The sequence below is a fragment of the Salvelinus alpinus genome, chromosome 8, assembly GCF_045679555.1.
Source record: "Salvelinus alpinus chromosome 8, SLU_Salpinus.1, whole genome shotgun sequence".
Taxonomy (NCBI): Eukaryota; Metazoa; Chordata; class Actinopteri; order Salmoniformes; family Salmonidae; genus Salvelinus; species Salvelinus alpinus.
The window spans coordinates 27,005,550-27,020,814 of NC_092093.1; the positions used below are offsets into that span (position 1 = coordinate 27,005,550).

Below are 15,265 nucleotides of genomic sequence, written 5' to 3' on the forward strand. Positions count from 1 at the left end.
TATTTTCTGGGTCAAGGTTTGGTATTTCAAGAGAGGCTTTATTACTGCCACTTTTAGTGAGTTTGGTACACATCTGGTGGATAGAGAGCCGTTTATTATGTTCAACATAGGAGGGCCAAGCACAGGAAGTAGCTCTTTCAGTATTTTAGTTTGAATAGGGTCCAGTATGCAGCTTGAAGTTTTAGAGGCCATGATTATTTTAATCATTGTGTCAAGAGATATAGTACTAAAACACTTGAGTGTCTCCCTTGATCCTAGGTCCTGGCAGAGTTGTGCAGACTCAGGACAACTGAGCTTTGGAGGAATACGCAGATTTAAAGAGGAGTCCGTAATTTGCTTTCTAATGATCATGATCTTTTCCTCAAAGAAGTTCATGAATGTATTACTGCTGAAGTGAAAGCCATCCTCTCTTGGGGAATGCTGCCTTTTAGTTAGCTTTGCGACCGTATCAAAAATACATTTCGGATTGTTCTTATTTTCCTCAAATAAGTTGGAAAAATAGGATGATCGAGCAGCAGTGAGGGCTCTTCGATACTGCACGGTACTGTCTTTCCAAGCTAGACTTCCAGTTTGGTGTGGCGCCATTTCCGTTCCAATTTTCTGGAAGCTTGCTTTAGAGCTCGGGTATTTTCTGTATACCAGGGAGCTAGTTTCTTATGACAAATGTTTTTAGTTTTTAGGGGTGCAACTGCATCTACAGTATTGCGTAAGGTTAAATTGAGTTCCTCAGTTAGGTGGTTAACTGATTTTTGTCCTCTGACATCCTTGGGTAGGCAGAGGGAGTCTGGATGGGCATCAAGGAATCAAAGATAATGAATACAAGGTAAGATGATTACCACAAACACTCAGGCTTGGTTCCAATACTCCTTACCTTGTATCCTTTACTTTCATGGCCACCTAGAGTTAAGAAGGCTAGAGGGGTTTTAAACTATAGTGATATCACACATCATGTCAATTTGTATTTGTGATGACGTGGGAGAGCACACAATGAGAGATATACTGTAGCTTTTAAAATCCATTGAGACACAAACCAAGCTCAGATAGAGATTGTCAATGATCACTTAAAACCCAAGTACCTTTAGTTAAGAAGAAGTATTGATTCATGAGTGAGTGCTATCCATACTTCAAATGTAGTGCAACACGGGTGCATCTGAACATATTAGAGTGGGCCACAGACTCCCGACATGACCAGTGAGTGTAGCCAGCAGAGGTACACCTGAACGTTGGTCACATCAACTACCCACGGTCCAAAATCATAGTATGGAAATATGGTAATTATGTGTTGAAAAATAGTAATGTGGTTTCACTAAATATAAGCACTAATGCATACACATTCACACCTGCAGACTAATGAATATATGTGAAAAATAAAACAAGTCAGCTTTGAGGATGTGGAGTGAGAGAAAGATAGAGGGGGAAGAGAGAGGAGTGAGAGGAGGGCTCAATTCACACAGAGCATTGATTATTGGATTTCTCTTAAGGAGAAGGGGACAGCGGGCAATTATATCTTTTGTCAGTTTAAGCACAAATGGGATTTTCAATAAATCCTTTTGAATTGAACCAGAGACAATATCTGTGAAATTTTCCCAAACAGATAATACAAGATTAGGCCTATGCACCTGACATAGACTACAAGATAATACTTACTAAGTCAGGGTTGTTCAAATAGACCAGAAAGAGAGCCAAGAACCATATCTGGGGGGACAACACCATAACTGTGCCTGTTTTTCAAGCACAATGCAAAAACAAAACATTTTGACAGGTATGTCTGTGCAGGCTCTTAGAGACCATGAGAGATAAAGGGTGTGAAGTTAGTGAAGCTGAGTTATGTGCAGAATGATTAAGAAACACACACATCCTCCCAGATGTGAACCTGTCTTACTCCATCACTAACCATTAAGACCAGCTGGCCATAGACATAAACAGAAAATACATATATGACAGAATGTCAAAATGAAGTGTTAGGGCGATAACCTCTGATTAAGTAATGTACTTTGGCCTACATTAGCCCTCCATAACATAGAACATGCAATGAATAGATAGAAACCAATGTTGAATAAGTAATGTGACCTTTTACCCAGCATTACTGAAGGAGGAGGGAGGAACACAGCACATCCTAACTGATACTGTAGGATTTTGTGCCTTTGATGGACACAGTAGACGCCACAGAGAAGGATACAGGCAAGGCAGAAAGACCAGTACGAGGGTGCAATTCAGCTCTTCAAAGGGATGAAGAACACAAAATAACTTTCATACTATACATTTTTCAGATAACGAACCTGTCTTTGAGTCTGTGCGTTCTCACGTGGGTTCGAACTCCAGCACGCTAGAATTGTGAGCGCCCGTCTTTATTATAACCCCACACGAGTTAGTTCAGTTTGGCACATCCAAACTGAAGTGCATCTGCCACGCAGCCGCTCGCCAGTGTAAGCACATCATCTGAAAGGGACCTATGCGTTCTTCCCCGGGCACTATGTTTGGAAAGAACTGGACGGATTTCTTGGAACCATGTGTTCCTCTCCGATCTCCCGCTATGGTTTCACGCACCATTAAATGGTAACGCAGCGTACTGACAAATATTTAATTGGGAGATTATAAACTGAACCAAGACGAGAGGAGAGAGTAAGAAGACTTTTATGTGGGAAGTACGCCTCCCCAAAACCATGTGGAGAATTGCGACCCTTGATGCACCGAGCTCTCATCACGGAGAGAGGAGAATTTAAAACAGTAAGATATTTAGGCCTACATTTGGAAATCTCTGCCGATGAGGAACTGCAAGAAAAGGACATTTGGTAGAGAAGAAGTAAGTGCGATACCCACTCATTTTGAAATTCAGACGCATGATAAGTAGCCTAGGCTAGACTACTGTAGCCTACGGTGGGCTGATATTCAAATCGCATGTTGCGTGACTCACTCCCACCAGCTGGCCAGTCTACGGTGCCTTTCTCAGATCGTTTAGTATTATTCAGAAAACCGTTGCTTTGGAGGAAAAGACCATGCCCAGGTACAGTGAAACAATTGGTGGTGTCCTTTCGCGTGTCCAGTGTTTGGTGTTGTTCTATTGTTTAGTTTTGTTTTGGCAGACAATTATTTGACAATGAGAAAATCTGGGTTATTCAATGCGTAGCCTATTATTCTATTCAATGGACCTATTCGATTTTAACCATATGCAATAGAGACAGTTAACCGATTAAAAACGACTCAAACTCAAAACATCAAGTGGATAGTTAGTTGTGCACAACGGACGTCATTGGGTGCTTTTCTAAAATCTTAAACGCATCAAACTACCATATGCATGAGTGGGAAACCATTATGACAAGTAGATAATTCATTTTATTCACGAGATAATAGCCTACAGTATAGGCTACAATCGCCAAGAGACGTTTTCCTTGTTCCTTTGAAAAACCTTGTCGTTATGTATTAATACAGACTCGTAACGCTTGTTATCGGGTTGTCTGCCTTGTGTGAAATTGAGGATGTTTAATTTAACAAGAGATTAAAAATGCATGGGCGTATTTGTTAATAATGGCGAAACCACATTTGATGCACAATACAGATGATGCCCTTGTTTCAATCTTTGCTTTTCATTTTTTTCTTCTTCTAATGTTACATTTTTTGACATTACAGTGGGCCTAGGTCCTTTTCTGTCACGAATTACAGTGAGACAATCCTTCTTCTTCAGAAATAGAGCAAGTTTATCTTTGGTAATGTCCTTCTGATACATTTTATAATATGGTAAATGCATTTGTTTATGTCAATTGTTCAATTTAAATTGAATGGGGCGATCTTTAGTTGCTACAACCATTTTTGGACGTATAAATTAATTATATACTCATTGAGTCTTGAAGAATATAAGGCATACATGCCTCATGAGCCTAGTCCAACTGTCATACCCCGTCAGAACCCAAAATATAGGCCTAAACCTGTTTTACTCAAATGTTTGTAAACAATCTAAATCCAAACAACCACTGTATGGCCTAAAAACATAGTTACAACTATAATTTTGATATAATGGGTGGTCAATCCTTGCATCCATAGCATAGTCTATAGATTTGATAATGGTTGCATTTCTCCAGCCCCATCCCTCAGTTTTTTACTGAAACTGTGCCGAGGTGTGAATGTTAACGTTTCGATTAAGGGTTGACACTTTCAGGGATGGGGAATGGCATAGATGTAAATAACCTGGAAAGTATACTAATTGTAAGTCACTCTGGATAAAAGCGTCTGCTAAATGACAAAACATTTAAAGTAAAATGTACTCCTAGCAAACCAATGCCATTAGATAGCAAAGCAATGCCATTAGAACATTGATTTGTTTTGTTATTAATTAAGGATCGGCCCCCTTTTTAAATGTTTTGCCTAAAATTACATACCCAAATCTAAATGCCTGTAGCTCAAGCCATGAAGCAAGGATAGGCATTTTCTTTGTATCATTTGAAAGGAAACACTGAAGTTTGTGGAAATGTGAAAGGAATGTAGGAGAATATAACACATTAGATCTGGTAAAAGATAATACAAAGAAAAAACCAACCGTTTTTTTTGTACCATCATTTTTGAATTGCAAGAGAAAGTCCATAATGTATTATTCCAGCCCAGGTGCAATTTAGATATTGGCCACTAGATGGCAGCAGTGTATGTGCAAAGTTTTAGTGTGATCCAATGAACCATTGTATTTCTGTTCAAACTTTTGTATCAAGACTGCCCAAATGTGCCTAATTTGTTTATTAATAACTTTTCATGTTCAAAACTGTGCACTCTCCTCAAACAATAGCATGGTATTCGTTCACTGTAATAGCTACTGTAAATTGGACAGTGCAGTTAGATTAACAAGAATTTAAGCTTTCTGACCATATCAGATATGTCTATGTCCTGGGAAACGTTCTTGTTACTTACAACCTTATGCTAATCGCATTAGCCTACGTTAGCTCAACCGTCCCTTTTAGCAACACTTATATTTACACACTAGCATTGCTAGGAATTAGCTTGCAAAAAAACAAGATGGTCAGCTAGAAGTTAAAGGTAGACTCAGTGAAATGACATTGCCATGAGTAGCACCATGAGATGCAAGACTTCAGTCTCACACAGTCACACACAGTATCTGCGCATGGGCACAGGTTTGCTTCACGCTGTTCACAATGTGGTAGCCAGGGCACCAAAACATTGGAGAAGTTGAGCCTAGCGCTTCAACGCTCTTAATTGCTGCAGAAATGTATCCACTATGTTGTGTACTTTCTGCATCTATGGTGTTTCCTCTGACACGTTGGTGCGGCTGTGTGTCAAGAAGCAGTGCGGCTTGGCAGGGTCGTGTTTCGGAGTCTACCTGTCACGTTCGTTGACGGAAGAATCAGACCAAAATGCAGCGTTGTACGCGTACATCATTTTATTTGATGAACACGGAAAAAACAATAAACTACAACCGAACGTGAAGCTACATGCAGTGCAGAAAGCAACTACACACAAACAAGATCCCACAAACTAAAGGTGGCAAAAAGGCTGCCTAAGTATGATCCCCAATCAGAGACAACGATATACAGCTGCCTCTGATTGGGAACCATACCCGGCCAACAAAGAAATAGAAAAACTAGAATGCCCACCCAAATCACACCCTAACCTAACCAAATAGAGAAATAAAAAGGCTCTAAGGTCAGGGCGTGACAGTACCCCCCCCCCCCCCCCAAAGGTGCGGACTCCAGCCGCAAAACCTACTCTATGGGGGAGGGTCCGGGTGGGCATCTAGCCTCGGTGGCGGCTCCGGTTCGGGGCGTAGACCCAGCTCCGCTCGCTGATCCCTCCGCGGGTTTGGCCGGCCGGGATTTCCTTGTCCCATCGTGCTCTAGCGACTCCTTGTGGCGGGCAGGGCACCTGCAAGCTGACCCCAGTTGCCAGCTGGATGATGTTTCCTCTGACACGTTGGAGCGGCTGTGTGTCAAAAAGCATTGCGGCTTGACAGGGTCGTGTTTCGGAGGACGCATGGCTCTCGAACTTTGCTTCTCCCAAGTCTGTAGGGGAGTTGCAGCAATGGGACAATACTGTAACTACCAATTAGATATCACGAAATTGGGGAGAAGAAGGGTAAAAGTTGAAAAACACATAAAAAAACACACAAAGCACATAGGCTTCATTATTTATAAAGGTCATGTTAACTGACTGATATTATCTAATAAGCCTGTGTTATTTTCAGACCTTATTTTCGGCGTTTATCCCAAAACCATATTCTTTCCCCATTCATTTTCCCCATAGGAATGGCTGAACCATCCAGAGGTAACACATTTTTTGGTTTGAGGATTACAAGCTGGCGAGCTCTATTAAACAGACTTTCCAAATGTGGGTCTGTTGTAGACCCACTTCCTCTCTGCTTAGCTAATGTCAAAATACAATTCCTGCATGTGTACCATACCTGCACAAAAAAAACAAGAACTTGTGTGGGACTTTTATTTTGATATGAGGTAAGCAGAGAGGAACTGGCCTCACTGAGGAACAGCATGGGTCTACAACAGACACATTTGTACATTTTGTTTAATTATACGTTCCATTAGATGTTTTTTTTCTCAAATTCCCCCCTGCATAAGTACCAAACCTACAGACAATCGACAGAGCAAGTTTAAACTGAATTTTTGTTAACTTCTGGCTTCCGGCGGACTATTACTTTTTATGCAAGCTAATTTCCAGCAACGCTAGTGTGTAAATACTACCGTTGCTAAAAGCAGCTATACCAATTGATGTACTAGCTGGATATCGATAACACAAATGGGATTATCTTCGTTGACAGGTCAAATGTTCTAAGGTGCAACTCACAGGTAGTCTAGTAGATCAGGATGCAGGAAAGAGTGTAACCTAGCCTAAAAAGCTACAAGTTCTAAAATCTGATGTAAGATAGTGCAATAATAAAACTGGTGTGTAACCGGACTTTGTTACTAGGATTGTTGAAACAATTGAGAGAAAATAGAAACGGGAGGCGTAAAATATTTTTTTTATCAAGGTCGTGAACATCTAACAACAAGCAGTTGTCCTTCAACCGGAATTTACGTGATTCACATCACCTATCTTGGGAGATGTCCTCCTGCACCTGCATTCATGTCTGAGTACTGCTAAGGCCATAGATGATTGCAATTTGCAATTGCAAATATGGTTTAAGTAGCCTACATAATCACTTTTATCTTATGATTAGTTCCATCACCATAATGTAATAATGCTGTTGTTGCATCTTTAGCTAAGGCTTAACACAAAATATTGAACTTATCAGGTATCAAGGTAAGACCCAAGTGCAAACTGTGTGAAGTAACAGTGTTTATTGTAACATCAGGGGCAGGCAAACGACCAGTCAAGGCAGGCGGGGGTTGATAATCCAGAGTAGGAGCAAAGGTACAGGACGGCAGGCAGGCTCAGGGTCAGGGACAGGCAGAGTGGTCAGGCGGGCAGGTACAGGGTCAGGACAGGCAAGGGTCAAAAACCAGGAGGATGAGAAAAGACTGGAGCTGACAGGACAAATACTGGTAAGCTTGACAAACAAGACAAACTGGAACAGACAGACAGAAAACACAGGTATAAATCCACAGAGGGGAAGATGGGCGACACCTGGAGGGAGTGGAGACAAGCACAATTACAGGTGAAACAGATCAGGGCGTGACAGAACTTTAATTTACCAGTTTATCAGTTAAATGAAGTAAACCTTTTCATTAGAGAGATGGGTTTACAAGAGATGCCACAACAAAGTCATCAATGACCAATGATTATTGACATCCCAGTTAACAGCCAATGGTAATGATTCCGCTCCTACAGTGGCCCCACCTGATCTCCTTGACCCAAAGTCTGCCGCTCACAACTCCAAGCCCCGCCTCTCCTTCTCGGCTGCCAAGCCGGTGGTCCTGAACTCCCCCGAGGACGAGTACGACACCATGCGCTTCACCGTCATGAGGTGGAAGACGGTATCAGTCATCTTCTTCCTGGTGGTGCTCTACCTTATTGTGGGAGCCCTGGTGTTCCGGGCGCTGGAGCAACCCCACGAGAGCCAACAGAAGCTGGCCATCCTGGCCGAGAAACTGGACTTCCTGTCGCTGCACGCCTGTGTCAACTCCTCCGAACTGGAGGACCTCGTCAAGGTGGGTCAAGACTCTACATCCTGTCCACAGAGCTACTGTGTAGACTAAAGTTATAGTACGAAAAACACTGGATTATTTCCTGGGAAAAATGCCCCTAGCTGATGTGCTAGTGTTTACATACAGTAATGAATGATAATGGTTTCAATTTATGTTCCTTTTTGCTGGAGTGTGATTGAGGAAAAAGACTTACCCTTTTAGAGGAACACCCTAGCCGAAGTGATCACTTGCTATTGTCTATCCATAATAGAGATCACTGACAAAATCTCCCACTACTACCAATGCTGTGGCACCCACCTGGCTGGCTACCATGGCTTATCAATCTGGGGTAATAGACACTTTGCTGATGTGAACACCTGCTAATGTTTGAGTAGAGTAATAATGCCATTAATGTTTGAGCCTGCGCTGTGTTTCCTGATAGATTTTGTTTTGTAGACGGAGCATAAAAGCACACTGAACACAACAGCTGGGGGCTTGTGACATCAAAATAACTTTCAACTGAACTTTATTGAAGCCAAACTGTTTGAGGCTTGAATGGGGGTGGGAAGTTAGCCTCATACGAACCATCCTGATCTCGCAAGCTTTCATTCTGTTTCGCTAAACAGAATGTAAGCTTGTGAGATCAGGATGGTTTTATGAGGGGAGTAGGAGGTAAGGAACATGACTTCGCTCTCGCTAAGCCTCCCTAAGTGGGAAACTCCACAGCGATGGTGGCTCCTTCCATTAGTAGACATTAGTTAGCTGTTGCACCACTCCAGTAGGGCCTTCAGTGGGGTTAGTGCCAGGCACTACCTGACTACTCGGATGATTTATTAATACACAAACACTCTTTTCTATCACAAACACATAGTCCCTCCACTTTCCCACACCTCTCTTTAATATGCACTGCTTTCATACACACATCGTGACTCTCTCACTCTCACTCTCTCTCTCTCTCTCTCACTCTCACTCTCACTCACACCTTTTACCAAGCTCTCAGTATTCCAGAGCCCCTGGCTCTCCACCTCGCTAGATGAATGAACAGAGACATTCCCTCGAAGGGAGTAATTAAAAGCGTGTGTGTTATTGAAAGCCCGGCCGAGGGGGGATTCCAGCGTAGCGGCGACGAGGAGGAAGACACATTTGTTAATGCCAACAGAAAAGCATTCCATTGTGGGCCTCTTCTTATCCCCATTGTATGACTCCACAGGGTTAGAGTGAGAACAACTGGAAGTGAATGCTAAAACACTGCATTAATATGTGCATTAATATCTCTGCATGCCTTTGCTGGGAGACAGAGAGGAGACAGACATCCAGAGAGATGGAGCCAGCAGGCATATCAGAGTGGATGCTATGCTAAATGGAACCCAGAACAGTTCTACCTGGATCAAAAAAGGTTCTTACTTGAACCAAAAAGGGTTCTCCTATGGGGACAACCAAAGAACCCTTTTTTCTAAGAGTGTAGATAATGTCTACCCACCGTAGTCACAGCACTATCCTCCCTTATCTCTCACCTGTCACATGCTCCTGCTCCTCCACTCCATCAACCATGCCACAACCCCGCCCTCCCTCCCTACATTAATATGCCATCTCAGCTCTTTTAACATCACACTATAACACCGCTCTAATCACATTCAGCAGTAACAGTTTGGGTTAGGCAGAATTTAATTGAAAGTTTTGTCTCCCCTTCATTCACAGTGATGAATTGAAGCAGACAGCTCCTTGACTTTGCACCAACCCAGTTGCTACTCTACTGAAAGTCACTGGGGTAGTAGTAGCTGGGTTGTTCCACCAGTTCGGTGCCTTTAGAGATGTGTAACTTGGTGAAAAAAAACGTCTGATTTCACCTAATTTTAACATTCTGTCATAAATAGCACATGTTGAACTAAAAAACAAGTTTTCCCATATCAAAATGTTAATTTAAAAAATACTATAGTAAGCAAGCTAGTCAACTTTAGCCAGTTAGCTTGGGTGCTTGGTTGGGACAAGCATGCATTGGCTGCAAGCTGCAGAAGGATAAGTAGGCTACAATTCCCCATCGTTTTTCAGTGCAATTTTGACTGCCACCAAGCTGAAAAAGTTTGAGAGGGCTTATCTAATGTTCCTTCAATAGATTTTAGTTCATCTTGTTCTGGCTAGCATTAGTTGTTGGTCTTGTTGTTGTTGATGTGCATAAGAGATAAACCTACCATTTCATAGGACTGTAAAGTTCCCAAATATAAGAGTACTCCAGGTGTATTTACATATTTGCAGAATTCCATCCAGGTGTATTTTGTGACTTTTGGCGAATGTGTTTTAATGGTCTAAAATCACGCTGTTGCTACTGCCTGTAAACACACAGTTCAGTTCAAAGTGAGTGATGGCAAATGGCTTGTCTGCATAAAGGCCTATTGTAGCTCTGATTGGCTATGGCGCACCGGTCTGCGTAGACTCCGGTCCTGGACAAGACAGATGTTTTTTTAGGTTTTATTTACTGCAGTGTCTATTAATTGTCCAAACTCACGTCCGATTTCCCACTATATATTGCTGTAGAATTTTCACAAATGCCTTAGTATACTAATTCACCAAACATTCTTAGAATTTATGAAAACGTGAAAATCACCACATCTATGTGCGCGCTTGTCAGAAAATGTAAAATACAACTAAAGTGTTATATTCTTCCTGGGGATGTATATGAACCGATTTTAATAAGTTTTCATGTTGCTAAAACGCTGTCAGTTCCACTTTAAAATATCAAAGGAATGCAAAAGGCACACATTTCGTGGAACGACCTCAGTCCCGACACCCGAGACTCCAGCAAATATCAGATTTTCATTTATCTGCATGTCCAGCCCTTATATTTAGCCTCACAATGAAGTGTTTTACCATTTTATTTTCAGGACAATCAGGGCTTCAAGTAGAACACAAAACTATTTGACATGAATAGCATTCATGAGATTTATTGTAAAATGTATTTATTAATTTATGTGAATACTGTAAGTGCAGAAATTGTTTGCTCACCAGGAAATTAATATCCAACTAGTCAGTGACAACTGTGTGGAGTTTGGAGTTTGAGACAGCAACTATGTGAGCTTATTACAGTATTATAGATACTATGTCCTGGGATTTCTTATGATCTTCTATGTAGAAGAACCCCTTAGCTTCTAACGCCTCTTGTGTAGCTTGTGAGCCCTTCCCGGATCTGCCCTTGTCTCACAAACACCACTGTAGCTCAGCCCCCATTACTTACACAGACTAATATCTGATATATATGGATGCAGAAGAAATATACAAATCCAATGGTACAACCCATAAGTCTGTCGCTCAAACACACAATGTTTAAAATGGGTTAGAAGTCAGTGAGACTCATTGGGTTAAACTCCTGTTACAAAGTGTTTGTGTGTGGTGTGTAGCCTAGCATGCAGCCTAGCCTGTGTAGGTGCTGATTGTGAAGGATCAGGACCATGGACAGTGCTCTGTGCTGTTTCCTATGCTGGGGTGTGTGGCCTGGCTTTAATGCTACAGTACATAATAATAGCAATGGAACACAGAGTCCCTGGTCTAGCTGCATGCTTCCTGCCTGCTTTGCAGTTATGTCACCTTAATTTATTTATTCAAGTGCACATCTCAGATAAAATCAGATTTGAGATGAATGTGATATGATTGCAAGCAGGCAATCATAGAATGTGGGAGATGAAAGAAACCTCCCAATGTGCCTGTGAAGGACTTAAATCAGATCAAACATTTCATCTGAAGTCCTAATGATTTCCACCAGCTCACCAAATTGTCTCCTTTTTCTTTCTTTTGTCTTTCTGCTATGACTCTTTCTGCAGGACAGTGCCTTAGTACAACTAAGTTTGAGAATACCCGCTCTAGGACACATAATGACAAAATCCATTTAATCCAACAAAAGCAGCATTTAAGGCTCCAACTCTCAAAAGACTCAGATTGATGTTTATTTAAGTTATTGATTGGTTAACGGGACTGGTATGGAAGCAGTAGAGCTGTGTTTAGACTCCACTTGTCTTTCTATGTTTGCTCTGGGACACATGGATGCCCATGGATTATCAGTGACTGGGCGTTCGTTAATCCCTCTGGTTTCCTCTGTGTTTGTTACAGTGGTATTTCCCTCCTGGACACACACAAGGATGTCCAGACATGTTTGTTAGAGCAGGGCTAAACCCACTAATGAGATATGTTAGGATTACAGAGTATTGTCGCCATCTAACATTTCGAGCTGTTTTAGGGGGATTATAGGGGATGAAGCATGCTCTGACTCCACTGGTGCTGGCTGAAACGTTATGGACGTCTGAAGGAGTTGTGAGTGTGCTTGACAAAGCTTTGACTTTAGCTCAACCTATGCATGACCACAATTTCTCACCCGACAGCACATTCTCCTTAGATCCTCTAAATTTCTGTCTGTCTGTCTGTCTGTCTGTCTGTCTGTGTGTGTGTGTGTGTGTGTGTGTGTGTGTGTGTGTGTGTGTGTGTGTGTGTGTGTGTGTGTGTGTGTGTGTTCTGTCTCCATCAGATGACTTCCCTCTCTATCTCTCCTGAGATAAGACTAGTGTTCTGAGTGAGTTTACACTCTGCTGCTCTATTCCTTATGCAACAGGCTGGGATCTGACAGGACAGTCACGCACAAAAACTACTGGGAGTTTCCAGTCACAGCTAACACACACACACACACACACACACACACACACACACACACACACACACACACACACACACACACACACACACACACACACACACACACACACACGCACACACACAAGCGGCTGCGGGGCCATATGCGCAGCGTGTAGTCTGAGTGCAGGAAGAGGCGGCTCTGGTAGTGATTGAATGCAGAATGAAAAGGCTTGTTTCCCAGCATGTGGTGCATCTACCATAAGAGCAGACTCATGCACACACGTGCACACCAGATCCTGCACACACATGTGCTCTACTGTACACATACACAAACGCAATAATGCATGCAGACACACACACACACACATTAGGAGGTATTATCCTACTTGAGTGGAGTGTGTTTATATTAATGTTTGTGTAAGTATGTGTGTGACCCTTAACCCTAAACTGCTGTTCTCTGTCTCCTCAGCAAGTGATCTCTGCCATCAGAGCGGGCGTCAACCCATCAGCAAACTCATCCAATCAGACAAGTCTGTGGGACCTAAGCTCCTCCTTTTTCTTCGCTGGCACTGTCATCACCACTATTGGTGAGTTTGATCAATAATCAGTACTCTCTGATCCATAATCAACCATCAGCCAGACTTATATGTTATCAATGCTGTGTCAACGCTATATACATTTTTCGACTGGTAACCTTCAGCCAGGCTGTTAAAGCAGTGGTACTTTCATAATAAATCAATCAGAATATCCAAATAAAATTAAATTGTATTGGTTGCATACACATATTGAGCAGATGTTATTGCGGGTGTAACAAAATGTTTGTGTTCCTAGCTCTAACAGTGCAGTTATACACTGTATATACTGTATATGTATACTCCGGACTCCGACATTGCTCATCCTAATATTTCTTAATTCCATTATTTTACTTTTTAGATGTGTGTGTATATATACAGTATATATATATATATATATATATATTTACTGTATACAGTGGCTTGCAAAAGTATTCACCCCCCTTGGCGTTTTTCCTATTTTGTTGCCTTACAACCTGGAATTAAAATGGATTTTGGGGGGGTTTGTATCATTTGATTTACACAACATGTATACCACTTTGAAGATGCAAAATATTTTTTATTGTGGAACAAACAAGAAATACGACAAAAAAAACTGAAAACTTGAGCGTGCATAACTATTCACCCCACCAAAGTCAATACTTTGTAGAGCTATTACAGCTGCAAGTCTCTTGGAGTATCTCTCTATAAGCTTAGCACATCTAGCCACTGGGATTTTTGCCCATTCTTCAAGGCAAAACTGCTCCAGCTCCTTCAAGTTGGATGGGTTCCGCTGGTGTACAGCAATCTTTAAGTCATACATTTACATTACATTTAAGTCATTTAGCAGACGCTCTTATCCAGAGCGACTTACAAATTGGTGCATTCACCTTATGATATCCAGATTCTCAATTGGATTGAGGTCTGGGCTTTGACTAGGCCATTCCAAGACATTTAAATGTTTCCCCTTAAACCACTTGAGTGTTGCTTTTGCAGTATGCTTAGGGTCATTGTCCCCCTTCTCAAATCTCTGAAACAGGTTTCCGTCAAGAATTTCACTGTATTTAGCGCCATCCATCATTCCTTCAATTCTGACCAGTTTCCCAGTCCCTGCCAATGAAAAACATCCCCACAGCATGACGCTGCCAACACCATGCTTCACTGTGGGGATGGTTTCTCGGGGTGATGAGAGGTGTTAGGTTTGCGCCAGACATAGCGTTTTCCTTGATGGCCAAAAAGCTCAATTTTACTCTCATCTGACCAGTGTACCTTCTTCCATATGTTTGGGGAGTCTCCCACATGCCCTTTGGCGAACACCAAACGTGTTTGCTTATTATTTTCTTTAAGCAATGGCTTTTTTCTGGACACTCTTCCATAAAGCCCAGCTCTGTGGAGTGTACAGCTTAAAGTGGTCCTATGGAAAGATACTCCAATCTCTCTCTGTTATCTTCTGTCTCTTTGTTACCTCTCTGATTAATCTCCTCCTTGCCTGGTCCGTGAGTTTTGGTGGGCGGCCCTCTCCTGGCAGGTTTGTTGTGGTGCCATATTCTTTCCATTTTTTAATAATGGATTTAATGGATGTTCAAAATTTCTGATATTTTTTTTATAACCCAACCCTGATCTTTACTTCTCCACAACTTTGTCCCTGACCTGTTTGGAGAGCTCCTTGGTTATCATAGTACCGCTTGCTTGGTGGTGCCCCTTGCTTAGTGTTGTTGCAGACTTTCAGAACAGGTGTATATATACTGAGATCATGTGACAGATCATATGACACTTAGATTGCACACAGGTGAACTTTATTTAACTAATTATGTGACTTCTGAAGGTAATTGGTTGCACCAGATCTTATTTAGGGGCTTCATAGCAAAGGGGGTGAATACATATGCACGCACCACTTTTCATTAAAAATAGTTTCACATGTGTATGTCCATTACATGAAATCCAAATAAAAATCGATTTAAATTACAAGTTGTAATGCAACAATATAGGAAAAACGCCAAGGGGGTGAATTCTTTCGCAAGGCAC

The 15,265-nt window shown here is 41.8% G+C and overlaps 1 protein-coding gene across 2 annotated transcripts in view; it reads left to right on the top strand.

Annotated features, from left to right (window-relative positions):
- The first annotated feature begins 2,193 nt into the window (after positions 1-2,193).
- The window catches only part of LOC139582817 (potassium channel subfamily K member 2-like), a 52,756-nt gene continuing 39,684 nt past the window's right edge, over positions 2,194-15,265 (top strand). The window contains exons 1-3 of one of the 2 annotated variants that reach the window (XM_071413177.1): positions 2,194-2,803; positions 7,780-8,099; positions 13,159-13,276. In XM_071413177.1, coding sequence (XP_071269278.1) covers position 2,803; positions 7,780-8,099; positions 13,159-13,276 — 439 coding nt within the window. In that variant the 5' untranslated portion in view covers positions 2,194-2,802. The other variant, XM_071413176.1, reaches the window with a different exon arrangement.